Source organism: Alligator mississippiensis, chromosome 4 (genome assembly GCF_030867095.1).
Source record: "Alligator mississippiensis isolate rAllMis1 chromosome 4, rAllMis1, whole genome shotgun sequence".
Lineage (NCBI taxonomy): Eukaryota > Metazoa > Chordata > Crocodylia > Alligatoridae > Alligator > Alligator mississippiensis.
The window spans coordinates 93,228,454-93,253,457 of record NC_081827.1 but is presented as its reverse complement, the minus strand read 5'-3'; the positions used below and the strand labels follow the sequence as shown (position 1 = coordinate 93,253,457).

Sequence of the window (25,004 nt, the reverse complement as noted above, 5' to 3'; positions counted from 1 at the left end):
CATGGAATATGGTATAAGGGGAGGTTCAGAGCTCTATACTTGCCCTTGGCATCAAGGGAGTTAAAGGGGCAGTCTCCCTCCTGTGAACAACTTAAGTTAAATTAAAGGTGAGGTAGGTGGGTGGGCTGCCCTAGACAAGTGGGTGGGCCAATGTTCAGACTGGCCCCAGGATGGTCCACTTGTTACAGTGTCTAGATGGTATATACATAGCTGTGTAACTGCAGTTTTTAACAGCTCTGGGTACACAAGTGCACAGGCACCTACTGGGTCTGCTGAGGAAGGCTATGATATGGCAGGTCAGGGATGCAGTGATATATGCTCACCAGTTCCCAAAGTTTGTAGCTGGGAAGAAAAACCCATGACTAGTGAATGGTAAGATTAAAGACCACAGATTAAGCATTAAGCAATCGTTCTTCAGCCCTCCTCTTGAAGCTGGCCTCCTAGGCAGCCAGGAAAATGATATATTTTAGGCCAGGAGAAAAAGTAAGCCACACCATGTGTACCTCAGTGAAAAGGACAAAATCTGAGATTTGAAGGGGGGGCCCTGATTTCTAGCTTAGGCCTTGCCCTCAGTGGGGCAGAAACTTTCCCACTGCCCTCTAACCAATGACTGTTAAATGCAACATGCAGTGGGTCAGCTTCAAGAGGAGAGCTGAAGAAGGGTCTGAATACCATATTTACTCAAATACAAGACAAGGTTTTTTCCCCAATCAGCATGGGGAAATTGAGGAGGAGGGGTTCCCAAACTGATGTGGTGCTTCATGGTGTCCAACACCATCAGATAGTTCAGGGATATCTGTGCTGAGCACATCATGGGCAAGCACCAGCACGTGGATTCCAACAGACCCCCAGTCATAAGCTGCAAAGAGGGGACTACCTGACTGTCCCCTCCAATGGATCATGACTGAGTACTCTAATAACTGGACACTCCCTCACCCCCACAATTGTACTCCACATACCATTACTTGTATCTACGTGTACTCTTTAAAACCACCACTTTGTAATGATGCAGTTTCCTTGTGCAAGGCATTTTCTATATTCTCTTCTTTGTAAGTGTCATGCCCCTAGCTCTGCTATCCCTGACCCCAATCCATCCCTGGGCTAAGTAGGCTACAGTCTTACTATGTAACTTAGTTGTGTCCTCCCTCCACCCACTGTGCACTATGTAGCCACCTTTGTTCAGGTCTTAGTATCTCTTTTACCCCTTCAATTTTGTAACTTCTTTTTAAAAAATCACTAATAAAGTTAAATTTGTTCTTATCAGTTCAGATGTAGAACTTTAAACTGCTGCTGTGTTCATGCGGGAGGAGCGAGGACCCTGAAATGAAGAGTCACTAGACCCTGGGACAGAAGACATACCAAATACGGAGGTAAGTAGAAGAGGCTTCCTGGTGAGGTTCCAGGGGAAGACAGGACATTTGCTTTGCACCCAGGAAAGTTGCTGGTGGAGAGAAAAGATTTCTTAACAAAGATCATGTAAGACCTACTGAAGGTAAAGCTTATACATTTGCATTGGCTCATTTGCATGCTGGGAGGAGCAGAGTGGGAACTTGATTTCAGAAACCTTAAGAGCAGATCAGATTTGTGGCAGCAACTCAAGATGGCCAGGGGGACTCCCCAGCTGCAGGCTTTTGAATATGCCAGAGGAGGAACAAGGAGGGAGCAGCTGGTTATAGTCCAAATGTACTCTGGCCATATAAAGGAAAATTACTTAAGTTTTTGGCTTAAAAGACACTGTCAGAGAATAGAAAAAGTGGAAGAAGTCCTAGACAAATTGGGGGTGTGGACTGGAGCCTGCAAAGCCAGGGCAATGCTGAAAAGTATGCCTGGGAACCCAGATGAGGTGCAGCATCTCCCTGGGCCCCCACAGGGACTTTGTCTTCCACTGGGGGGAGGGAGGAAACTCTGTTGCAAATGCAGGAAGCAGGGGAACCTGGTGGCATAATGCCCAAACAAAACTTGTGCCATGTGCAAAGGAAAAAACATGAAGTAGTGTAAGCAAGACTGTTACTGTAATTTGTGAGAGGAGGAGCATGTATTTAAAGACTACCCCAAATCCTTTGCAAACAAAGTGAAAAAAGGGGGTGACTGCAGTAACCCCAGTGGTCCCAAATCCCCTGGACCAGCTTCCTCTGGCAGAAACAGAGAACCCAGAGGCAGTGGAAGAGGATGGAACAGGGGAGGGAACCCAGAGAGAAGAGGAAAGGACAGTTCCCCTCCCCACCATGTACTAGTGCTCTTTTAAGAAGCTAAACGAGGAACTTGCAAGATTATGAAGGGAGCAGGAGATGGAGGGGGAGAAAGCCACAGAAGCTGAAGGGGAACCCAGTGCAAAAATGGAGATTTAGGGGAGACGGGAAAAACCCTCAGGGAATCCAGAGACAGACCAGGATGGCTGGGAAATTCCAAAGTGTAAGAGAGGTCTGAGGTGCCCCCATGCCCACACCAACTGGAAAAAGGAGCCCATCTCCCTGAAGGACAGCCACAGGCTGGTGAAAAACCTGAGCCTAAGTAAAGACCTTAAAAAGAAAGGGAAATGAATGGGAGACTACCACTGTCCCCCATCACAGCTTTCATTATGGGGATTTCACAGCTTTCATTATGGGGATCCTAATAGTCTCATTGAATGCAAGGAGCCTGTTAAAGAAAAAGAGGACTGGGGAAAGAAATAGAGGGCTTGTGAGGTGGCGAGGGACAGGAAGGGGAGGAGAGGGGTGGGTAGAGGGCACAGAAGTGGTTTTTGCATGATTGTAACAGTTAAAGGAGATGGTGGTGGGCACACAGATGCGTGGATGTATGGTTGCAGTTATTTTAACAAGGATGACGATGATGAATTGTGGATGTATGTTATGGAGTGTCAAGTGAACCATGCTGGTCATGAGACAGGATGGTAAAGGTATGGTGGGGGGTGGTATTTGTTTGCACTATATATAAGTAGGTACAACAGTGCTGCTTAAAATGTTTATGGAGTACATGTGTTAAAACTTGCAACCATTTCAAAAACGTAAAAAGCATCAATTCTGCATGAACTAAGTCTATGGGTGCCCACAGTAATCTGCCTATATACAAACTACTACAGGCAAGTTTATTTCTAAGTCAGTGTTTTCAGATTTGCCCCTTATTTTCATGTGCTCAGGGAGAGCAAGGTCTGACAGCAAGGGGAAAGGGGAAGAAGACTACAGGGGGAAGATGTTGGAGGCGTATAAGGCAAGGGGGCCACCTGATGCCCCACAGATTTATCTTCCCTGTTGTAGCAGTGGGAGGGGAACACATTTAAGGCAAATCTCCAATAATTAGATTGTACACCTGGAAAAGTTACAAATGTTCCATATGTAGAATTTAAATATTGGGGATCATCTTATATTCAGGTTCACCTTATATTTGAGTAAATGTGGTAATAACGTGTGGCCTGGTAGTTAGAGAACTTTGCTGGGCAGCAGATTGGGGGGGGGGGAGTTGGAGGAGGGGTTCCTGTGTGGCTTGCATGGCCAGAGGGAGCTGTGCCGTGCGCATGGGAGGGGGTGCTGTGTAAGCCATGTGGTACATTCAGCCAAGGGAAGGGCAGGCTAGGTGTGCTGTGCATGGGGCGGGAAGAGTGTTGGACAGCTTGCCTTTTCCCTGCTCCTAGCTGCATATGCTAGGGAAAGGTAGCTCATGCAGCACATGTGGCGGGGGGAGACCCAGGCTGTGCATAACATGGAGGGGGTGCTGTATAACCCACGCAGTGCATTTGGCTGTGAGAGAGAAGCCTGGCTGCCCACTCTGTGTGAGCAGTGACTAAGTGGGGGTAGGGGGTACCTGTGCAGTCCCTGTTTGCTCAGAAATTGGACAGTTCTGAGCTCAAACATCAGAATATCCATCTCTATTTCACCCCAAAGTGAAATAGAACCCCAAACTCCGCACTAGGGCTAAGAATTGCAGTTACCTGGCTGCATGGATAACATTTATGTGCATAAAGTGAATTAGAATTTAGCCTTAAGTGTCAAACTGGTTCAATACAACATAAATAAAAACTGTTTTGGTCAGGGAAGCTGCCCTTAATGTTTTTCAAGATAAAATGAAGTAATACAATATTCCAACTATTATGACACATCACAATGTGGGTGTAATAGTACATATAATGCACTATTGCTACTATTATCATGAACAAATGTCAAATAATATATATTATACAAATTAAAAATAAAATAAAATTTCAAACTTTTTCATAAAATATATATATATTTAAGAAACTCTATGTTGTAGAACAGGTAAGCAACCTACAGCTAGCTGGCCAGATCCAGCTCACGGATGTGGGAATTCAGTGGCATTTGACAGTGGTGGGTTTTGGCAGCACGTGCTTCTCCTGTGCCTCAGTGATAAGAAGTGGCAGTGTCTGTAGGCACTTTTTCCATGCCTTGGCAGGAGTAGCTGGGTCCTAGCACCCACTATCTTGTCTTTGATTTGGGGTTGAACTAAGCAGTCCTAATTTGGCACTTCCTAACTTTAGAGTGCACTGTAGTGCAATCTTAATGTCCTTTTAAAGTACACTCTATTGGCTCAGTTTTATTCTCAATTTTACAGCATATCTCAGTCTGTGCCTACTGAAACCATGAAAGCAAAGAAAGGAGGTTTGGAAAGGTGGAGAGTTACACAGAGCCTCTGACACTGATTAAAGTCTTCAAAAGGGGTCTTTACTGTCTGAGTATTCAGAGTTCCTTTAATATGTGTTCAGCCAACAAGAGGATCAAGAATGAAAGAAGAGTCATTCTTTCCTACCTTCTAGCACACTGCCATCTCAAAACCAATTAGGAATGCAAGAACAGAGGACATCAGCCTTTATCTTATGTCTTCATGCCGGGGGGGGGGGTATGGGAAGGGAAGGAAGATATTTTTCAGGCAGGAGAGAAAAGAGAGATGTATGTGGCATCGCTAGCAATGGGTGGGGGGGAGGGGGAGTGGAGGAAGACAAGATAGTGTGCACAATGGGAGTCATCCAGAGCCCTAGGGATGGAAGGGTAGGGGACTCAGCATCCTTAAATACAGTGGATGGAGGGATGGCCCATAAAGAAACTGTGGGAGAGAACATGAGGATGCATGGACATTGGTGTGTGCAATGAACTTGGCTAACAGTAGTAACAAAGCATATTACCTGCTTGTTCTATACAATTATAAATGTACTAGCCAATTGCCCATCAAGAATGATGGGGGGTGGGGCTGGGATAGAGTGCCGCCACCTAATGCCCCTTGGTGCCACTGTTCTGCCTCTTGCAGGGAGCGGGGTTGGGGAGCCGGGGTCAGCTGTTCTGGCTTTGGCTCCCGCACCCTCTGTCCAGTCCTTGGCATGGCTTCAGACTCATGACAGCGCTCCCCCATGCTTGGAGAACTCTGATTGGCTGTTTCTGTCAGCCAATCAGAGTGTGAATAAAGCATTACAGACAGACAGACAGACGTAGGCTTTTATAATATTAGAATGTTAATAATTTTATCAAGCATTCATGAAGTCCCTTTATATACCTATTAAGCCCATTTCACAGGGACATGAACTAAGGCATGGAGAAGTGGTTTTCCCAAAGTTGTGTTACAAATCAATAATAGAGCTGGGAAGGGAATCTCAGTATCCTGACTCTCAGTCTTATGACAACCACAAGATCATTCTTCTCTTTTTCTCACCAACAGTGTTTTCATAACTCCCTTTTCCTTTTTCAGTCTTAGTTTTTCATATCTCATGCCGTGAAAGCAATCAATTCATATTTTAAATAACTATATATTGACAAGAGTCAGCATGTATGTGAATGAGAGAGAAATCTATTCTTTGAAACACGGTGAACCAATCTAACGAACAAAGAGTTGGATATTGCTAGGAAGCAACAATTTATTTGTATCAGTGCTCATTGGCATACTATTCTCTATTCTCCATGAAAGCTGTTATTTTCCTGAACAGAAAGTGAAGAACTGGCAAATAGATTGGTGAAAGCAGAAGAGGTTAAAAAGTAAATTAGAATAAAGAATAAAGTTCTGGGACTCACTCTAACCATATTTCCAAACTCCAAGGAGATGGTAAGTGAATAATAAGTTTCCCTGGAAATTTATAATTCCTCTCTGGGAACAAGTCATGCCAAGGGAGTTATGTTACAAAGTTAACACAATTACAATATTCATACTGTAGTTAATACTGGTTCAAGGTTAAAAACAAACTAGCTACTCTGCAGATGTGTATCCTAGTGTGGCAAAGCTGCTAGGAGTTATTATTTCCTCATAAATTCCTACTTATCTTACAGTTACGGTCTTACTGGGCACTGCAGATGATAACAGCTCAGGGGCGCACACCTGAAACAATCAAAAAGCTCTGCTTGTTTGGTCTGGCTGCAGAAGAATGGCTACAAATTAGCTACTACTGAGATAGATACTTAGTTCTGTTTGAAAGTGTTAGAGGCAACAATCTCCTAGGATTTGGTAACTTGTGAGTGTCTCAGAAACAAAAATTGTATGAATTGTATGTCTGCAAAAGCAAATTGCGACTTGGGAAATGGGAGGGTCCTGAAGCCTTTAAATAAAGGGCTTTTTCCCTCCTCTTCCTGACTGTTGGAGGGAAGGCTACTAGTATCTGGCCAGCAGCATATGGGGAGCAGAATGCTTTGGCTTTATATTGGAAAACTTGACTAGTGTACATGCATTTAGTTTTTCTTTGTTCTTAATCTACTAGTTTTTAATATATTTAAATAAATCACTATCATTTGTGTTTGCACTAAGGTTATTCCTCCACAGTAGTGTCTTGAGGACAGGTCTGAGCTCTCCCAATAGGGAAAAGTTTATAATAGCTTATACTTGTTTGAAGATTTTATCCCATTTTATAGTAAATGGTAGTAGTGTAACTGGGGAGAAGGGGCTGGGGTGGGGGAGGGGGGGGGTTAATCAGGGTAGCCTTTGTGCAGGAGATAGAAAAGTAACTGCTGCAACCACAGTGACAGCTGACCACATTGCTGTAATCAGCAAAGAGGTAGCTGGAGCTGTCCTGTTTGTCCTGGCTATGCCTCTGGTAGTTGTAGCTGAATGAGGGATGGCAAATGTGCCAACTGTAATAAGCCTCATAGTAGTGAGAATACATTAACAAATTGTTTTTAAGTCTAGCTAAATTTAATTACTTAGGAACTAATGGACTGTTTGTATTACTTATTTCTTGAAAAATATACTTGTATCAGAAATTAACTAAGGAGAAGAGTGAAGGCCAAATTAGCTCCCTGAGTAAACATGTTCAGTTCTAGTTAAGATAGGTGAATGTGATTCTGTGATTTTCTATTCATTACGAAAAAGAAGTGTGTTCATACCTCAGGTTAGCTAATACGAGTGTCGCAGGGCACTAAGGTGCCTGCTCCTTTAAGGGCAGAAACTGCCTAGAGAGAGGGCCCTAGGAGCCAGGCAGAAACCCCACAGGTGCAGGTTACCTAATGAGGGAATTAGCTTGCACCTGCACCCGGTCAGCTGACCAGAAGAAGGCAAGGCCCTGGGCCCATATAAGCCCCAGGACTGGGGACTGAAGGCAGTTAGGGCCCTGGCAGCTACCAGGGGAGTGGGGTTCATACAGAAAAGCACCACAGAGATACCCGAGTGCCTGTGCTACTGCTAGCAAGACTAATAAAGTTTAGGAGCTCCTAAAGTATCTGGGGCTAGGAGGCACACATTGTTGAGGGAGAAACTGGCCCTCTTAAAGAGACAGAGTGTGACCTTTAGTATTAGGGTTGCTGTTACATTATAGCCCAGGGGCTCATATTTATGTTGTTGCTTTTAATCCGGAGAACCACGCTGAGGCTATTGGGCATAAGACGACCTCATTGGGGCACACTACCGTGCAGAGCCCCAATGCCAGTGAGGGCACAGCAACAGGTATGCAGGCAGCCAGTGAGGGTGCAGCAACAAGGCTGCGGAGAGCCCAGCACCAGTGAGGCCACACAGACAGGCCTGCAGAGAGCCCAGTGCCAGTGAAGGTGCACAGACAGGGGCCAAGGGCCCAGTGACAACAGAAGGCTGAGCTAGATCAAGTCCTCAGAGGAACAACATTTGAATACCACCCGTGAGGTAGTAAAGGGGCGGTTTTGGAGCCACGCATCTAGCCCATAAGGCTTGGGATGTCCTGCGAGACACTTACTTAAAGCAGGACCCAGCAAGGGGTCTAAGAACCACACAGTTTAGTGGGGTCCACCAGGACTGTGACTGCATAGCAACTTGAGGGCAGCCTCCCCATCTACCATCTATTACCTTAACCAACAAGACGTGGCAGGAGAGAATAGAAGGCACCCATAGGGCAAAGCTGGCACGGTCACAGGGCCCTACGGTCACCCCATGACAATGAGATAAAATCCTAATGAGTACATGGCAGCAGGGACAGATTCAGGGGGCTACAGTGGTGCATTTACAAATCCCCACCCCCACTTTGGTTACGGGTACTCCTAATGTATAGAACTATCATCTTAGCAGTGACAAATAACACTTCCATTCTGGAAGCAGTAAGGGAGTCAATTGATTTGTGGCTCATTTATAACCTACCTGATGCCTTCAAAACTCTCCACTGCCCAGGTGTTAATTACTTTCTCTCCTTTTAATTGGTCTGACATCCAGCTCATCAAGCTATCCTTTCTTCTTTAATTCTGTTGTCTGTTTGCTGCTTCTGGTAATGTAGCTCCTATTTCACAGCCCTAAAGACTGTTTTTAACTCTAGCTAAAAACATTAACTCAGGAGTGGAAATAACTTTTAGTGAAGCACTGAATGTACTGTCAAGATTCCCAAGAAGGTTAGATTTTGTTTTATAAGCCTGAATAAGAGGTGTTCATTTAACTCTAATGACTGCAACACTAGTCAAACAATCTCTTTTGATTATGTTTTGCCTAGTTTGTTGTATTTTTTATACATAATATATGATATAGGAAATTAATGCATATTCCAACAAATTTGTATGTTTCTGCTGTGATCTGAAACTCAGTAATATAGCCCTAGGCCCCTAGTTTATTGGTAAAATTTCTTTGTTTTTAACTTGAGAAAAATATGCATTGTGTTGTATATGATGATGCACCATACCATCTGCACTGCCACTTTTCAAAATCCTAGATCTACCCCTACAAAGCAGTTCGTAGATTTTGCATCACTTTGTAGGAGAGATCAAATCCTGTGTAACAAGATTTGGTGGCTTGGGTTATCCCAGAGTCTTATTTCAACCTGTTAAATGTGAAAAATGCAGATCCTGTCTTAACTTTAATTTTATTTCATGTTAGCTAACTTGATTCATGTTTTTATTTATGAAGATTTAACCTCTGGGGCTAGGGAGAAACATTCAAAAAGCCTGAGTCTGAATTGATTCAATCTTTGCCACTTAATCTAACCTGCCTAGGCTGAATCGATTTGTAACTACACAGGCATCTTCTCTGAACTGAAGAAATGCAGGCACATGCCTGCAGTGGTTCAGGTTAGAAGCCGGGGGTGCTGGAGCAGACCTCCCTTCCCTTCCATAGTGCTGAGCTGAAGGGGGGGGTGTGGCCAGGCCCCAGCAAGATGCTCTTATTATGGAGGGGTTCCCCTCTGACCTTGCTGCTCCTGACCAGTGAGGGAATCAGCAGGGAGTTACACAGCATTTACTTACACAGCTGGGAGTTACACAGGGAATTGATAAAAGAGCATTTATCAGCCCATCAGAAAAAGAAACCCTCTTTTATTAGTTCAAGCTCTTCTTAAACAGCTTTTTCCAAGGAAGGAAGGGAAGGACATTACCAGCTACCTGTTGATTAGCTCCAAAAAGCCCTGACCACACACTGTCCTATCTGCCTTTATCATGTCTGCCTTACACAGACACCTCTCAGCATTAGCTAGCATACCACATGCTGGCTATGTTCTGTGCTTTGGGAGAGGGGAGGGGAGAATCCCTACTAGAGCAGGGAGGGGTGGCAGTGGAGGGTGGGAACAGGGAAGCCACACAGATGCTGCTCTCTGCCAGAGTTCTAGCCAGGGAGAAGAGGGGAGGGGCCAGCCCAGCTCTCTGGAGCAGAGAGCCCTGCCCAGGGCTGCAAAGCATCTGGGATGCTAGGGGACTCTGTTTTAAGTTAAACCAGGAAGGGGTCTAGGACAGACATTGCATAAACTAGTTTAACCCAAATCAGTTAAGTCTGATACTACATTCAACTAGGTTTACCTCAAACTGGTTTCAACCATTTTCAAACTGGTTTATATGAACCGAATGTCTTTATGGTTTGTGTGTCTGTTACAGGTTTAAACCAGTTTCTGATCACTTAAACCAGTTTATATGTAATGTCTGTGTCTAGCCTGGATGTCAGAGATGTCAGAGTTTCTGCCAAGGATCTCTCTCTCACTCTGTTGAGACACAAGGTAGGATAGAGAAGCATTTTAAAGACTAACTGGCTAAGAGAATCATGAGCTTTCATAGGTATTCTCTATTAGATACTAGGAATGGACTGTTCAAAATCTGTTTGTTTGAGCAAATTATTCAGGATAATATTTTCACAAGCTGTGGCAGACCAAGAGCACTGAACTGCAGATGCTTTTCTGTCTAATTTTTAGAAGTGCAGAATACCTATCATTCTACTAAAGTTAGCAGGATCATCAGCTGCTCAGCACTTACAAAAAATCAGAATCAAGGTGCTCAAATTGAATCTGCTAATTCTTAAGTGCCTAAGATCACAGGTAGACAAGGTTCCTTGGGTGAATTTGATACCTTTTATTAGACCAACCCAAATAGTTGGAGAATATTTATTAAGCAAGCTTTCAGGTTCAAAAACCCTTCGTCAGGCTAAGGAAGTTTCAGCAGTTGGCGTGTGCTCTTCCTGGATGGAATGAAAAGTAAACAAGTTACTTTTGAAATTTTTGGTCTTAGTTTTTCTAAGGGCATCAGGTTCCCATCTATAAATGGCAAATAATGGTATATTTAAACCATTAGTAGATGTAAAATACTTTCAGTTTCTCAGGTTTACGGTGCTGGAAAATGGCAATTGCTTTTGGAAAATGGAGGAAACAAGTGGCTTCTAGGTTTATATGCATTTTTAAAAAAGCATTAAGATTGCTAAATCAACAGGTAGTCAAAAGTTAGAAGATTGAAAAATTTCTTTGAGGTGTCCCTTGATAAAGATCTTTATTGTGGACATTCTTCCCAGTGATACCTTCTGAAGCCCTCTGGTACTAAAGGATGGGTAGCCTCAGTATATGAAGACCTGACAAATAGATCTGTACTGGACATGTCTTGATTAAATGGATTTTCAGCAGAAAATTTTGATTTACTGAAACAGAAACTTATTTTTCTTGAAACTTTAGTCAGGAAAGATTTCTCAGATTCAAGATAGGGCTTCTGGTCAAAATGAAGCACCCCAGCCCAGTGCTTGGCTGATAAGAGCTAATAGTCACATCTCTGTGATGTGGGGGAGAGGTTTGAGTCCCTTGTCTAAATCAGACAGATCAAGGACATGAATCTGGGCCTCTCATATCTCCTACCATACACCAACCAGCTGTCTTGGGGTCTGTCATTTTGACCAAAAATACTTCAACCTGAGGAATCTTCACTAATTAAAGTCTCAGTAAAAGTTCTCATATCAATGAATTAACATTTTCTTATGAAAAACAATAACAGCTTGCTAAGTCAAGCACTGAAAAGTTAAAAGCTGGTGGAATTTAGGTACATTTGCTGGTTTCTGGAAATGAATTATGACAAGTCTTTAGCAACATTATCACACATCCTGGCCTCATACAATGCACAGTATGATACTATTCTGAAGACAAATCAGGGTTTTGCAGTGAATGAAACTGTTGTTTAAAGGACCCCTGTTCCATCAATTACAGAAGTTGAAATGTATTTACTAAATGAGATAGGGGTCCACAGGAAAATAAATGATGTTCTCTTAGTTTAGGCTGTCCTGGAGAACTGAATTTTATCCCTGGATATATCTACATTGCACTCTGCACTGTGGTGTGTACAGACACCTGACCTAGCTTTAAAGGAACTACCAGAAAAGTTCAACCTAGGCAGCATGGAGACTGTGTGGGCTAATTTACTCTGTTCTACATTGTCCTTGTGAGAAAGTTTGGGTCAAATGGGTCAATAGAGTGGGACTGTGCAGAAAGGGTATAAGTCTGTACTCTGAAATGAATTTTGGTACTATACTTATTTCATAGTCTGCTGGTCCTTGAGTCTCCTTCCCAATTAGTTCTCAGACATGACTGCCAATAGATATAATATATCATATGCCAGTTTCTTAAGCTTCCTTGGACAAATATCACTTAATTCTGATGATTCATATATTTTAATTATCTAAGTATTTTTATATGACTCCTATATATTCTCTGTATTTAATATCTTAATGATCATCATTAACTTTTACTGAATTTCACTCAACTCCCTCCTTCATTCTTTGTAATGAAAAACCAAATTAACTCTTCAGTAGTTCAGAATAGTCTTCATGTCTTCTATCATCTGAACTACAGCAGCTGTCAAATTTCTTCAATATTTAACTTGACATATTTATAAAATCTTTTCCTATTTCATTTTATTCCCATAATTAAGATTACATTATGTTCTCCTAAATTTTCCCTTAGTGTTTCTACTAAGGCCGTGAAAAATGCCTGTGTTTCCTTTTGGTTTCGGTGTTTCACAGGGACACTATTTCATTTTGATATTTCGTAGGGCTGTCTGAAATGGCTGCCTTTTCGTTCAGATTCAGCATTTCGGAGGGACAGTGACTTGTTTCGGTGTTTCAAATCACTGTCCCATTTTGTTTCAGCTGAAACTGTTTTGGAATTTCAACAGTGTTTTGGTGTTTCGGTCATAGGCTATAATGGGGAATCACAAAACTGCCTATAATTTTGTCATTTCTGGCCTGATTTGGATGAAGCTTGCTGGGATGCTTGCCCTTTCTGAGGACATGAAGCCTGTCATGTTTCAAGGAAATAGGTGCAGCGGTGCTTGTGAAACTGCACCTCAAAGTGTTCCAAGCAAAACTCATGACATGAGTGAGTCTGAAGGCAGAGTGAGGTGAAAACTGCAGGGATGGTAGCCCCTGCTGAGGGCATGAAGTCTGCCATGTTTCAAGGAGATAGGTGCAGGGGGTTTTGTGAAAGTGCAGCTCAAACTGTTCAAAGCAAACGTGTATCACTTGCTGGCAGCAGCAGACTGCTGTAATCCCGCATGTAGATCTAGGGGCCCGCTCCCCCCGGAAGGAGTCTGGCACAGCCCTACAGCTCTCCTGGATCTGTGTGCAGGATGACAGCAGGCTGCCGCCACTGGCTGGGACCAGCACCAGCACTGGATTCTTCCTGGTGCTTGGTGCAGGTTGCGCTGGGAAGACTCAGGTGCTGGCACTGGCTCCAGCCGGCAGCAGCAGCATGCTATCATCTGCATGCTTCACAGCTGGTGAGCGCAGAGTTTAAAAAAAAAAAAAAAGGCCCACACTCACTGGCTCTGGCAGCAGTGATTCGGGCCTCTGAGGGCTCGTGGCAAAGCTCCCCTGTACAGCGTGGGGCAGTGGGAGGCAGCAGGATGCCTAGCACCCATGCAGCACCTGCACCATTACGCGGGTGCAGCACAGCTTGGCAGGGCTTCACACACTGCCTGGGAGCTGCATTGGCTCCAGCAGTCAGCCAGAGCTCCCAGTCTGATCCCCAACTCTCTGATCATATTCCCCAGCTCTTCCTGGATCTGCATGCAGGGTTTCAGCAGGTTGCCGCTGCCAGCTGGGAAAATAGCCCAGAGCCATCACCATCACCACCTGGCAGTGGCAGCCTGCTGTCATCCTGCATCATCCGGGGGCCTACACCCTCCGGAAGAGCTGACGGAAGTGATGAGAGAGCTGGGGGAAAGATCGGGGACCTGGGGAATCAAACCAGAAACTGGGGGGTATATTCAGGGACCTGAACACTTCTTCAGTTCAATTTCCCAGCACTGGGGTTGGAAGGGACCTCAATGGCACATCGTTGTCACTGGCCAGCTACAGATGTCAATATCAGAGCAGTCCTTTCCCCCTCCTCCCCCTTCCTCTTTCCCTGCAAGCCCACCTTCGAAACAGCTCTGAAACATCTGAAACTTTTTGGAAACATCCAAATTGTTTCAGAAAATTTCCTAAATATTTTGGATGGTCAGTTTTTCATTTCAGAGCTGTTTCGGAGCCCTGCATTTTGTTTTGGATTCGATGTTTTGACCATCGAAACATCTAAATCTGAAATTAAATGGAATGGCCGCTGAAATTTCTCACAGCCCTTTTACTTGGAGTTTATGCCTTTTATTTGGAGACATAATAGAACACTTGAGCACCCTGGTTGCCTGTGGCTTACAGGGCAGCATCAATGGCTATGCTGCTGCCAGCAGTGGGTGGGCCAGCATAAGAGCTGCTGATATTTAGTGCCGCCCTTCTCCTGCCAGGTTCATTGCCCAGCGTTGGTGCCTCAGCTGTCCCCCTTCAATTATGCAACTATTTTTTCATGCTTGATCTTTTCTCTTTCTCTTTTTCCATTTTAGATGTAATTTATTTTCCATTTCACCTGCTTAAGTACCTGGTCACATAACCATCTAAGCTTTTTCTATGTCTTCAAATTCAGTGGTTCTCAACTTTTTGTGTAGCAGGACCCATTTATAAATATTGATGGCCTGTCCTGACCCAGTAAAGTGTTTAGGTAGCTTGCTGCCTGCAAGGGGAAGCCTGTGGTTTCCCATGTTTTTCTCCTTTAAAGGAGAACATCCATGTTTTCCATGATTGTTCACAACCCTTTCATATATTCTTGTGACCCACCTTTGGGTAGTGACCCACAGGGAGAGAAACACTGATCTGATTCCCTTTTGTATGAAGATTCCGTCTTGTGTCCCTCTACTGATTAATCTTTCCCCACAACTACTTTAGTTTCTCAAAAAGCTAATTACTTGTAGGCAAGTCTCACTGTATTACTATTTCCTACTAGCTCCATCCTTTATGCAGTTAAAAAGTGCTCTCAGTTAATCACTGGATGAGGTGAGTTTACCTACAGGTCTAAACCTCCAACTATTCTCTTCTTATTAGGCAATATGGTTTTAAAATATTAACATACCCAATGATGCTTTGACCAGCTTCCCCTAAGTCTCCTTCAGTGCATAATTTTTTTGGGTATTAATTTCACATGGTAAAATAGGTCATAATTTCCAGTGTTTACTAGTAGATTCAGGCCACTGGCTTCTAGCCCTTCTATCATTTTACAGAGACATGGGAAATAATTTCTTTCTTTTATCTAACATACAAAAAAAGTAACCACATGTCCCTCAAGTCTTCTGTTTTATGCAGGACAATTTCTCCTAATTTTCCCTTTTTTCTGCCTTTTTAATTTCTATATCATTTTTGTTGCCTTTCTTCATGGTTTTTGCCAGTTTTTCTATATCCTTCCTAATTCTGACTAGCAGCATTATACACATTTCAGGTATAGTCACTCCAAACCCCTGAAAGTTTTTTTTGTTCTCATCTTCAATATGAGCAGAGACAACCCTTATTATTTTGCCAGTAATAAATATGTCAAAAGACTACTCTATTGGCATGATATCTCTTATTTTAATATTCATTATTCTAGAGAAAGTCTTGATTCAACATATCACATTTAATGTTTTTCAGTTATTTGAGCTCAGAAATACCAAATGTGTGTTGCTATATTTGCCTATGCTGATATAACAAGGTAACAACAACAACAAATCTTACACGTGCTCTAAGATTTTTTACTGCTAGGCTAATCAATGTAATTGTGCTACCTAAATATGCTAACGTACTGAACTGAAGGAATTTAACCCTATCTCTGTATACTACAATAGTGCATATTTTAAGCTCAATACACTACAAGAACAAAAAGCTTGAACTACTAAGACTAATAACAAACCATGATCTCACACAGGCAGTCCCAAGAAACAATTTCACTGAGTTACATAATTTTGAGAGTACAATAAATGTTTATATTCCAAAATCAGCCATTAGGAAGGAAAGAGTTAAAATAAAAAATAATTTAAATGAGTACTTCAATAATGCACATGGTCCTAGAGAGAAAGTCAATTGCTGTGATTAGGGGACACAGGAAAACATTTTCAAACAGCTACCTAAAATGGCCCCAAAGTAAAGGTGGTCTGATTTCTGGAGGTCCAGGGCACCTATGTCTTTCATTAATTTCATGAGAAGTTAAGAAAACTCTGTTTAGACCTATGTTGTATGAAATCTATGTGCTCCTGGATAACAGGATAAGGCTTTGTAATTAAGGCACTGAGTGGGGACTCAGGAGATCTAGGCCACATCTGCATGGAAAATATACCGTGCTTGGAAGCAGCATAATAGTATCTCCAGAGCACTTTAGGCTGGATAATTAGCACCGCTGGGAGACAGTCCCCATTCTAATTAGCCCACTCATGGCTCTGCAGGGATGCAAGTACACTGTATGTGGTTTAGGAGGCAGTGTATGTGTAGCAGCACAGTGTGCTTGAGGGCATCATTGCTAGGATCAGTATGTTTACCAGGTTAAGATGTGGCCACTCTAAGTTCCTGGCCATGTCACAAACTTTGTGACCTTGCACTAGTCAATTTGGGCCAGTAATTTAAAGGAATAGGCAACTATGTACCCTTGATTTCAGTGTTACTGTTAAAATCTGGTCCTTAATCTCTCTGTGCATCAGTTTCCCAGCTGTTAAGTGGAGATAAATGTATTAATATGTGGGAGATGTTCAGATTTTAAAGGCATGGAAGCCTGTTAAATCTTTGGATAGAAGGGGCACATATCTGACAGTACATTAGTAGTGTTGGAATATGATGATGGGAAGCTTTAGTTATAATGTCAAAAGTGATTGAAATGACTGATATGCTCAATTAATGGTTACTAGTGAAGAATGAGTGTAGGAACATACGAAAAGAATTTGTCCATAATACCAAATTCCACATATTCTTCTTAAATTCCTCTGACACTTTGGGTTTTTGATCTGTACTTTTTTTCACATAGTGCTTATCGGTCCAAATCAAAGATAATTTTGTCAAACTGTAATACTAAGCAAGTGATCCGATTTAAAGATCTTTCACATTATTGAGAAAAAGTACAAATACGTGGTCATGCAGACCTTCATTACTAGTACCTGGTGGATATTGTGATCTGATAGATCAGTGTGAAGGGGCATCCAACTCATACAAGTGTCTTTGATCTAGTTGCAAAGCTCCAGTTACAGACACAAGTAGAGGTTCTAATCAGTTTATGATATCGTTTATTTGTCTTTCCCCAAAGCAATATTCCTGCCAGACACGTTTCAGTATTCCTGTAACTTTGCATAAAAGCTACCACTTAGAGCAGAGAGAGGTGTAAGACCCAGGCACCAAAACATATGCCATTAGTTCAAGTTTTCTCAGTGTGTACAACAAAGAAGTTACCATAATTACAGTTGGGCTAATCATCAAGACGTAAATGGTTCACTGTCTGGGAGTTGGTTGAACTGCAACTAATCTTTACATTAAAGATTCAATCCTTTTAAAGATTAAAGAAAATCTTCAGATTTTCAATATTATCAGTGTCTCTACCATTTATAGAGTAGCATTATAACAACCCCTGCTATTTCAAAGTTTTCCATCTAAAGAATACAACAACCTATAGTTTGACAAAATTACTAGTGGCAATGGAGACTGGACATTTTTGGACATGACTCCATCTCCAAAAGTGGCTTTGAGCCAAGTCTTGGTACTGAATCTATATATACGTGGCTGGCTAAGTGCTCTTGCGTTAGAATAATAACAGTATGGCAGAAATTTTACCTGCTACATTCACAAAAACACTAAAAATAGAAACAAGCTTGTTAAGAGCAAAAGCAACTTTAGTTGCTATACTTTAAAACAATAGTAAAATAAATAACCCCCCCTAAATGAACTGACAAACTACTGGACAAAAGTAGGACTTCAAAATGTAAAGTTCATGGGTAAGGAGGTAATTTCTTTAGGCCATGCACAGAAAACAGTACAAATAACTCTGATTAATTCTCAAGGTAGTTAACTGCAGAACTATTCTACATTGAAAAACCCACAGATATAATAATTCCTTTGGTTCTAATGAATGATTTAGCATGAACTCCTTTTATCTGAAGAATACCTTAGTTACTATAATGTTAATTTAATTAGTATAATTTTGCTGTTGCCTACATAAGATATGTTTGTGCTCCCTTATGATATGCTATTTCCATCAACATTAATTATATCATTGTGATATTCCTTTTCCAGTTCTAAACATCTAGTAAGACCTGTACTACTACATTATATTTAATGGGAATGTGGTGGTCGTTGCTTAGGCAACAAGATGAAGAAATGCAGGTCAGAATGTGCTTCCAGAAAAGCAGAAGCAGGAATATGGTACAAAATGAAGAACAAATATGTTAAACTGATTTTTCATTGCATTAAAATAATAGCATCTGTCAGTGGGAAACAGCCAAGCTATTTTATCCAAATCTGTAATTCATAAATTACTTTATATAAAATAGACAAACAAACAAACAACTCTCATGAAAGCAAAAGCATTCTTCTTTATTAAGAATAACATAGTGCATTTAAATTAGATACCTAATTTTTCCTTTTAGCATCTAGAATTTTGATATCTATATATCAAATTTGATTTTATTTTCTGATTTTGGGCTAGAAAGGAACATATTCATTGAACATTTTTTTGAATCACTTCATGCAAATTACTTCATTACTCCTTTTGGAAAGGAACATTCCAGTGAACATTTTTTTGAATTACTTCATGCAAGACTTGTTACATTATGCTGATGTACGTAAAAATTTATATATATTATTATTGGTATGGTTTTCTGGTTACTATTTGATGTAGTATGAATATCAAATTTAATGTATGTGTTTCCCAGATTATAAACTACAGTCTATAATAATACTGTACATGTTGTAAAATGTTTGTCATTTTATTACTATTACTGTTTATTACTATATCAATATTTTATTACTACAATTTTTCTCACTCTTTGTCTAAACATTAGATTCAATATAAGGTTCTAATTTCCCATTCAAATGCCTGTAACCCTAATTAATATGGGGAAATTGGGTACTTTATGGTGATTGGTATTCAAGAAGAAACTAAATTAGACACGAAGTAGACCAAGCTGAGCAGGAAGCTGTAGGTACAAGACAAGTGCACAGGCAGAGCTTAACCCCTAAGGTATCTGAAAGTTTGGTTTGGAAATTTATCAAAAGAACTTTGTTTTGAAATACATACATACACCTAAGTATGTCAGTGAGAGACTTGGGTCTCCTAGGTTGATTCTTTACCTCATAGAGCATTTGCTATGCTACCTACTCCTCTTATGTCCTCTTCTGAAGAGTTTCTCTTTTTGTAATCTTTTTATGACTGAATACTCCTTTACTTATGTAACTCTAAAGCTGCAGTCTATGAAAGGTACCAATAGTTGATTTTTATTTATTTATTTATTTTTGCCTAGAATGACTTGAAATCTACTTTATTATATTGTTTATATAATAAAGTATAAATTATATATATATATATATTATATATATGTTTATATAAATTATACTGAGTGGCTGGAACCTGCAAGTTAAATTGTGGGTTTTTTTCTGCTAAAGTCTTATGTTTTAGGATTTTTAAATTAAGAATATTTAAAGGGGTAACAGTTGAAAATATCACACAGCAGCTATACAGTGGCAGAAAGAAAAATGCAAAATATTCATCCATGAAAATAAAAATAAATAGATCTTTCACAATTTCCTGATCAGTAAATTGCTTGTATATTATTATTAGAAAAATAACTTGAAATGGTTAACTATAACTGAGGTGCTGGTTTTGTCAATTTGTGCATCTTATATAGTATGTGTTATATATGTGTATATAAATACACACACAGAGCATATATAGCAGTTTGCTACTGTTAATTATTATAGTAGCATTAGAGCTGTACAAGGATTCAAATATTTACAAATACCTTAATTCATGGATAATAAAAATTACTTTTCTATCTTATAACAATGTGATTATTTATTTTTTTAACTACATATATAATGTCTTTAACACAGGAACAGGTAAAAACAGGTCTATGCAGTGATTCTGTGTGTTAGCTTTTCCTTTACTGCCAGCATTAATTTCAGAAGAAAGTGTGTATAAATTATATTTAAAGGTGCTTCATTCCTCCTGGGAATATCCTAAATACTGAGGTGTCTTAAATACTTTTGTCCATTTGTTAGTATATACTAAATATTTAGTTTAACTAGGAAAGTGGTAAGCAACCTTTCAAAGGATTACTATTGCTTTCCTGTTCAAAGTGCAAGTTTCAATCAATGAATCGTATTAACTGATTACCTAAAGCACAAAAGCACTTTACTATAGAATCCAGAATTAGTTAGGAGTTGGAGAAATTTAGGAAATAACTCTCCATAATTAAAATATATCTTAATATATCAATGTTGCGTCGTGTTATTTAACTATCATCTTGGTAGTAATGTTTAAATAAAAGTAATAGCATGTGATGTGAGGCAGACAGGGGAGTGGCCAGCCTTTCTGTACACTGGAATTGCCCCCTCCCAAGGATGGTCTAGAAGTACTGTGGATTTCTACTTAAAAAAAACAAAACAAATCTGGAGATTTGATATGGGGAGGGAAAGAACCATAATGCCCGATTTCTCTTTGCCATGTCCCTGGCTACAGATAGTATTTTGTCAACATGTATATATTTTGTAACTTTATCCTAAGGATATTTTACATATTTATTAAGCTATATGTAGAAAAGTGAAGCACTAACAGCAACACAGAATAGCTCTAAGCTATTTAAGATCACAGAAGAGACAGACAAAAAGGCAGCTACAGCGTCTATAGACAGCTATATACAGAAGGTTTCTTACCATAAATTGTACATTGTCAAATCCATTAGCCATCAAGTGGTTCTCATATTGAGGTAGCCCAATATTTTCCAACCATTGTCCCACTGTCTGAACAGGGCATCTGGGTCCTGTAAGAGGGTGAAGAGGGAGGCGTTTAAGCAACGAGTAGCCATCCACTGGATAATAGCGGTAGTCCTGGGCTGAGAGGTGGCATTGCCACATCGTGTTCCTGGGAAAGTTGTTATCAAAGGAGCCCGCCAGCTTGACAGATTAATGTTTTCAGCAAGAAAGAAAGTCAGAAGTAAAACATAGTTTACAGGGCAGCCTATAGAGTAAGATCTGATCCTAGCTCAACATTTCTTAGTTATTAATCTTTACTACAGACCAGTACGTCATACAGTTAAAAAAAAAAAAAAAAAAAAAGACATATCAAGCTGTCAGCTAAGCTGTTCTCCGTTATATGTGATTGTTGGAATACTCCACAATGAGCAATGCACTGCCAGCAGCAAGAATTCTTTTTATCAAGTACTCCTACACTCATCAGTATGCAGCTCCATGCTCCTTGCTCCCCCTCGCTCGCTCCCCTTCATTACCCAGCCTAGGCTACACCTCGCATTTTCAATAATAGCCATCAGATAAGGCAGATTTTTTTTTGTCTGCAAGCTGTAAGCCTGCTGCTGCTGCTTCCTCCTACACACCCATCCAAGCGTCAATCTTGAATGATGAGAGCAGTCAAAACAAATGCAGAAAATAGCAAGATTCAAAAGCAAACTAAAGCGCTTAAATCTGAATAGAATCTTCATACCAGTTACGTATTACATATCTGCTTGTTGTAGATTTTTACGTTTCAGAAGACATCAGGAAATGCAAAGCATTAACCACAGCCTATACTACATGTTTCCTTTTTAATACAACATAGAAACTGGCTTGCAGTTCAATTTACATTATTCCGAAAATAATCCTCTAATGAATCAATAACAAATGAATGCATGTTACAGCATCTTTCCTGTAACACTGCAAAAGACACAAATTGAACAACAGCCTTTTAGTCAAAATAATTTGTTTATTATCTTTAGGATTTTTCAACCATAAAATACTATTAGACACAAGAAAACCTTCATTCTAATCCATTTATAATTCAGCTTGAAAAGGTCACCGTTTCAAATGAACAGCTAACAGAATATTTTAACTAAATAAAATTCAAAGTTCAGATCTTTTCTTATAAAATGAATATCTGAATGATAGCAGGTAGTTATACTACAGTTTCAATTAGTAGTAAAGAGGTGGTATATTTTCTTTGATTTGTAAGGAAAAAGGATCAGATACAAATGATCAAATGGATGGTAAAGTTATTTACCTGTACAATAACTGGTGTTTTGCAATGTGTATTGTCCATTTATATATTTTTTGTGTCAGATCAGCATTTTGGTCAACAGTGCTGGGGCTGTACGTGTGTCTTTGAGCTGCCTCTTACTCCACCCTGAGAGAATAAAGGGGACAACAGCCCAACTGTGACTCCTCCACAGAGTCCTTTCTCCACAGAATTCAAATACTATAGGACTTTGGAGTACAGGGAAGGAGGACGAGTTGTGGAATATATATTTGGACAACACATCTCAAAGTACTGTACAGATAAGTAATGTTTCCTCTTGGAGGGCTTGTCTATATATGTATTCTGGACTTTATGACTCATAAGCAGTGACTTGATCTAAGAAGAAACATGCTTGTGGTGTAGCCGAAGAGTGACTATCATTCAGGTCTGCCAAAAGAAATATCTGACCTTGTTGCCACTACAATGGACAGTGTTTCTGTAAAAATATGAAATGACCCCCAAGTGTCTGACTTCCAGGTGTCTACAACAGGATACTTTTCGAGAAAGCTATAGAAACTGCTAAAGCTCTAGTGGAATTAGCTCTAAGGTAAGATGGGGTTTTGAAATTAATGCATCATTAGAAGCTGTAATACAAACTGAAATCTCTATAGTCTTTTGCTTGAAACTCAAATGAAATCTCCTTCTCCAAAACTGCTGCAGAAAATCTTAGGGAGGCTCTGAAAAAATTAACTATGTGAAATTAAAAGGTTGCATTTGGTGTATGCAACCAAATTTCTTCCTTACATGAATAAGGTTTAGGAAAAAAATATAGGTGAGTGGATCATTTGATTCACATGAATCTGTGTAGTCAATTTACACAGAAATTTTGGATTGGGCGGGGGGGGGGGGGAGAAATACTTTATCAGTCTACTAAACTATATAAAAAGGGCCTTCCACAAGAGTTTGAGCATATCCAAAAAGGGGGTCTCGATAAACAGGGGAAATAAATAGGTTTCTATAGGTTCAGAAGGAGGCCCATTAGGATTTACATACAGAATAATACAACACTGAAGGCCTGTCACAGATTAATAGATAAATCTTAATAAATCTCTTCAAAATAATTACAAAGAAAAGTGAGACATCCATATATATTTTTAATAAGAGGATGAAGCACAAAAATGTGTACCTTAGCCAAACTAATGGATAAACCCACATCTTTCAGAGAAAATAGGTATTCTAAAATGGTAAGGCAATTGGTCTCATAGGCTACAAGTGTCTTTATTTGCACCAATCAAAAAATCTTTTCCATATACCTATACAAAGTCAGCTTAATGGAGTCTTGTCTTATGTGAATCCATTATGAAAATGTAAGATGAACCTTCTAGATCTGACATCTATCTAGTAATCAGGCTGCAAAGTGGAGCAAAGATGGGTCCTGGTGAAGTATTCATGCCTTGAGTTGTGTTAGGCACGGTAAGGAGAGTCAAAGTCCTCAGGAAACAAACTGACAGCATCAAATGTGAGTACCAGGACTGTTTTAGTTAGTAAGTAGCAATTAAGATGATCCTGTCTGTTTGTTTGGGGGGGTGGGTTATTTTTTGTTTTGTTTTGGCAATATGGGAATTAAGGCATTTGGAGGCTATGCAAACAGTTCTGTTGACCACTAAATTAAAAATTCATTTGAAAGGGATTCTGGACTATGCCTTATCTCCCCCTGTTCCACAAACAGCCTGCAGTTTTTGTCTATCAGAAAGAACTATTGAAAGGTAATCTCATTCCTTGAAAACGTTATCTGTAACTAGTTTTCCATTCATGCACAGACAAAAAAATATCTGCAGCCTCGTTGCTAAGATGTTCTGCAGACTTGGGAGGTGAATCACAATAAGGAATATCCAGTGATAATTATAACACTTCCATAATTGAACTGCCTTCTGACATATTGGGGATGACCTTGCTCTTCCCTATCTGCTCACATAGACCAAGGCACTTATGTTGTCAGTTGTGATGTTAATTGACTGGTTCTGAACATGCTGAAGGCATGTATGCGCACATTTTGCAAACTTCTTTGAGTTCCAACACATGTGCAGCTGCACACCATTTTAGTAGTGTAGAGCCCAGTAATGATCTGTCCATTCCACACAATCTAAAAAGGTTGTACATATCATTATGATTCTTCATGGAAGAGGCAATGCAAAAGATACTCCCTTACACGTATGGATGGAATCTTTCTTCCAATATTGGGGAATAAATACTGTTTGGCACAATAGAAAAGGCATGTTTAAGTGATATTGGCTCAGAGTACAAACCAAGTTTTCAGTCAAACCAACATACAACATAGGCATAATTTGGCAGGCTGCATGACAGAAAAATTCCATAAAGATGAGAAGAATCAGGCGTGCCTGTACTGTGGTGTTTGGATTTGGCTGAATCTGTTAAAGCAATGTGTTCTCAGTCTGGCAATAGCATAACCAGGGTAGGGAGATCAGGGCAACTGCCATAGGAGCCAGCAGAAAAAGATGGTTGCTGCCACAGCTGCACAACTATGACTGCACAGTGTGGAAACTGCCCTGTGTGTGGCAGGTGGCCCCAGGGACCCAGCTATGTCTTTACAGCTCTGGATGACACTTCTGCTGAATGATCAGGAAGCATAAATACTTCCTATACGCAAAATATTTCACTATATAGAAGCATGCCCTTGCAAGTCAATTCCATCTCTAGATTTTAAAAACTGGTTTGTAATTTGATAAGCATCAACATTATAAACTTTATGCAATGAATGAACACTTTGAACTCTCTTTAACACATAAGGAGACAACTTCCTTTTGTTTATGATATCAAGAAGTAGCTGGAATAGAAGCCCCTTTCT

At 40.4% G+C, this 25,004-nt stretch overlaps 1 protein-coding gene across 14 annotated transcripts in view; it reads right to left on the bottom strand.

Annotated features, from left to right (window-relative positions):
* ANKS1B (ankyrin repeat and sterile alpha motif domain containing 1B) overlaps positions 1-25,004 on the bottom strand; it is an 870,204-nt gene that overhangs the window by 310,015 nt on the left and 535,185 nt on the right. For 12 of the 14 annotated variants that reach the window (XM_059726322.1, XM_059726321.1, XM_019480905.2 and 9 more), the window contains one exon: positions 20,848-20,954. In XM_059726322.1, the coding sequence (XP_059582305.1) occupies positions 20,848-20,954 (107 nt within the window). Of the gene's footprint in view, positions 1-20,847; positions 21,265-25,004 lie in introns of those variants that run through there. The other 2 variants (XM_059726332.1, XM_019480909.2) reach the window with 2 other exon arrangements.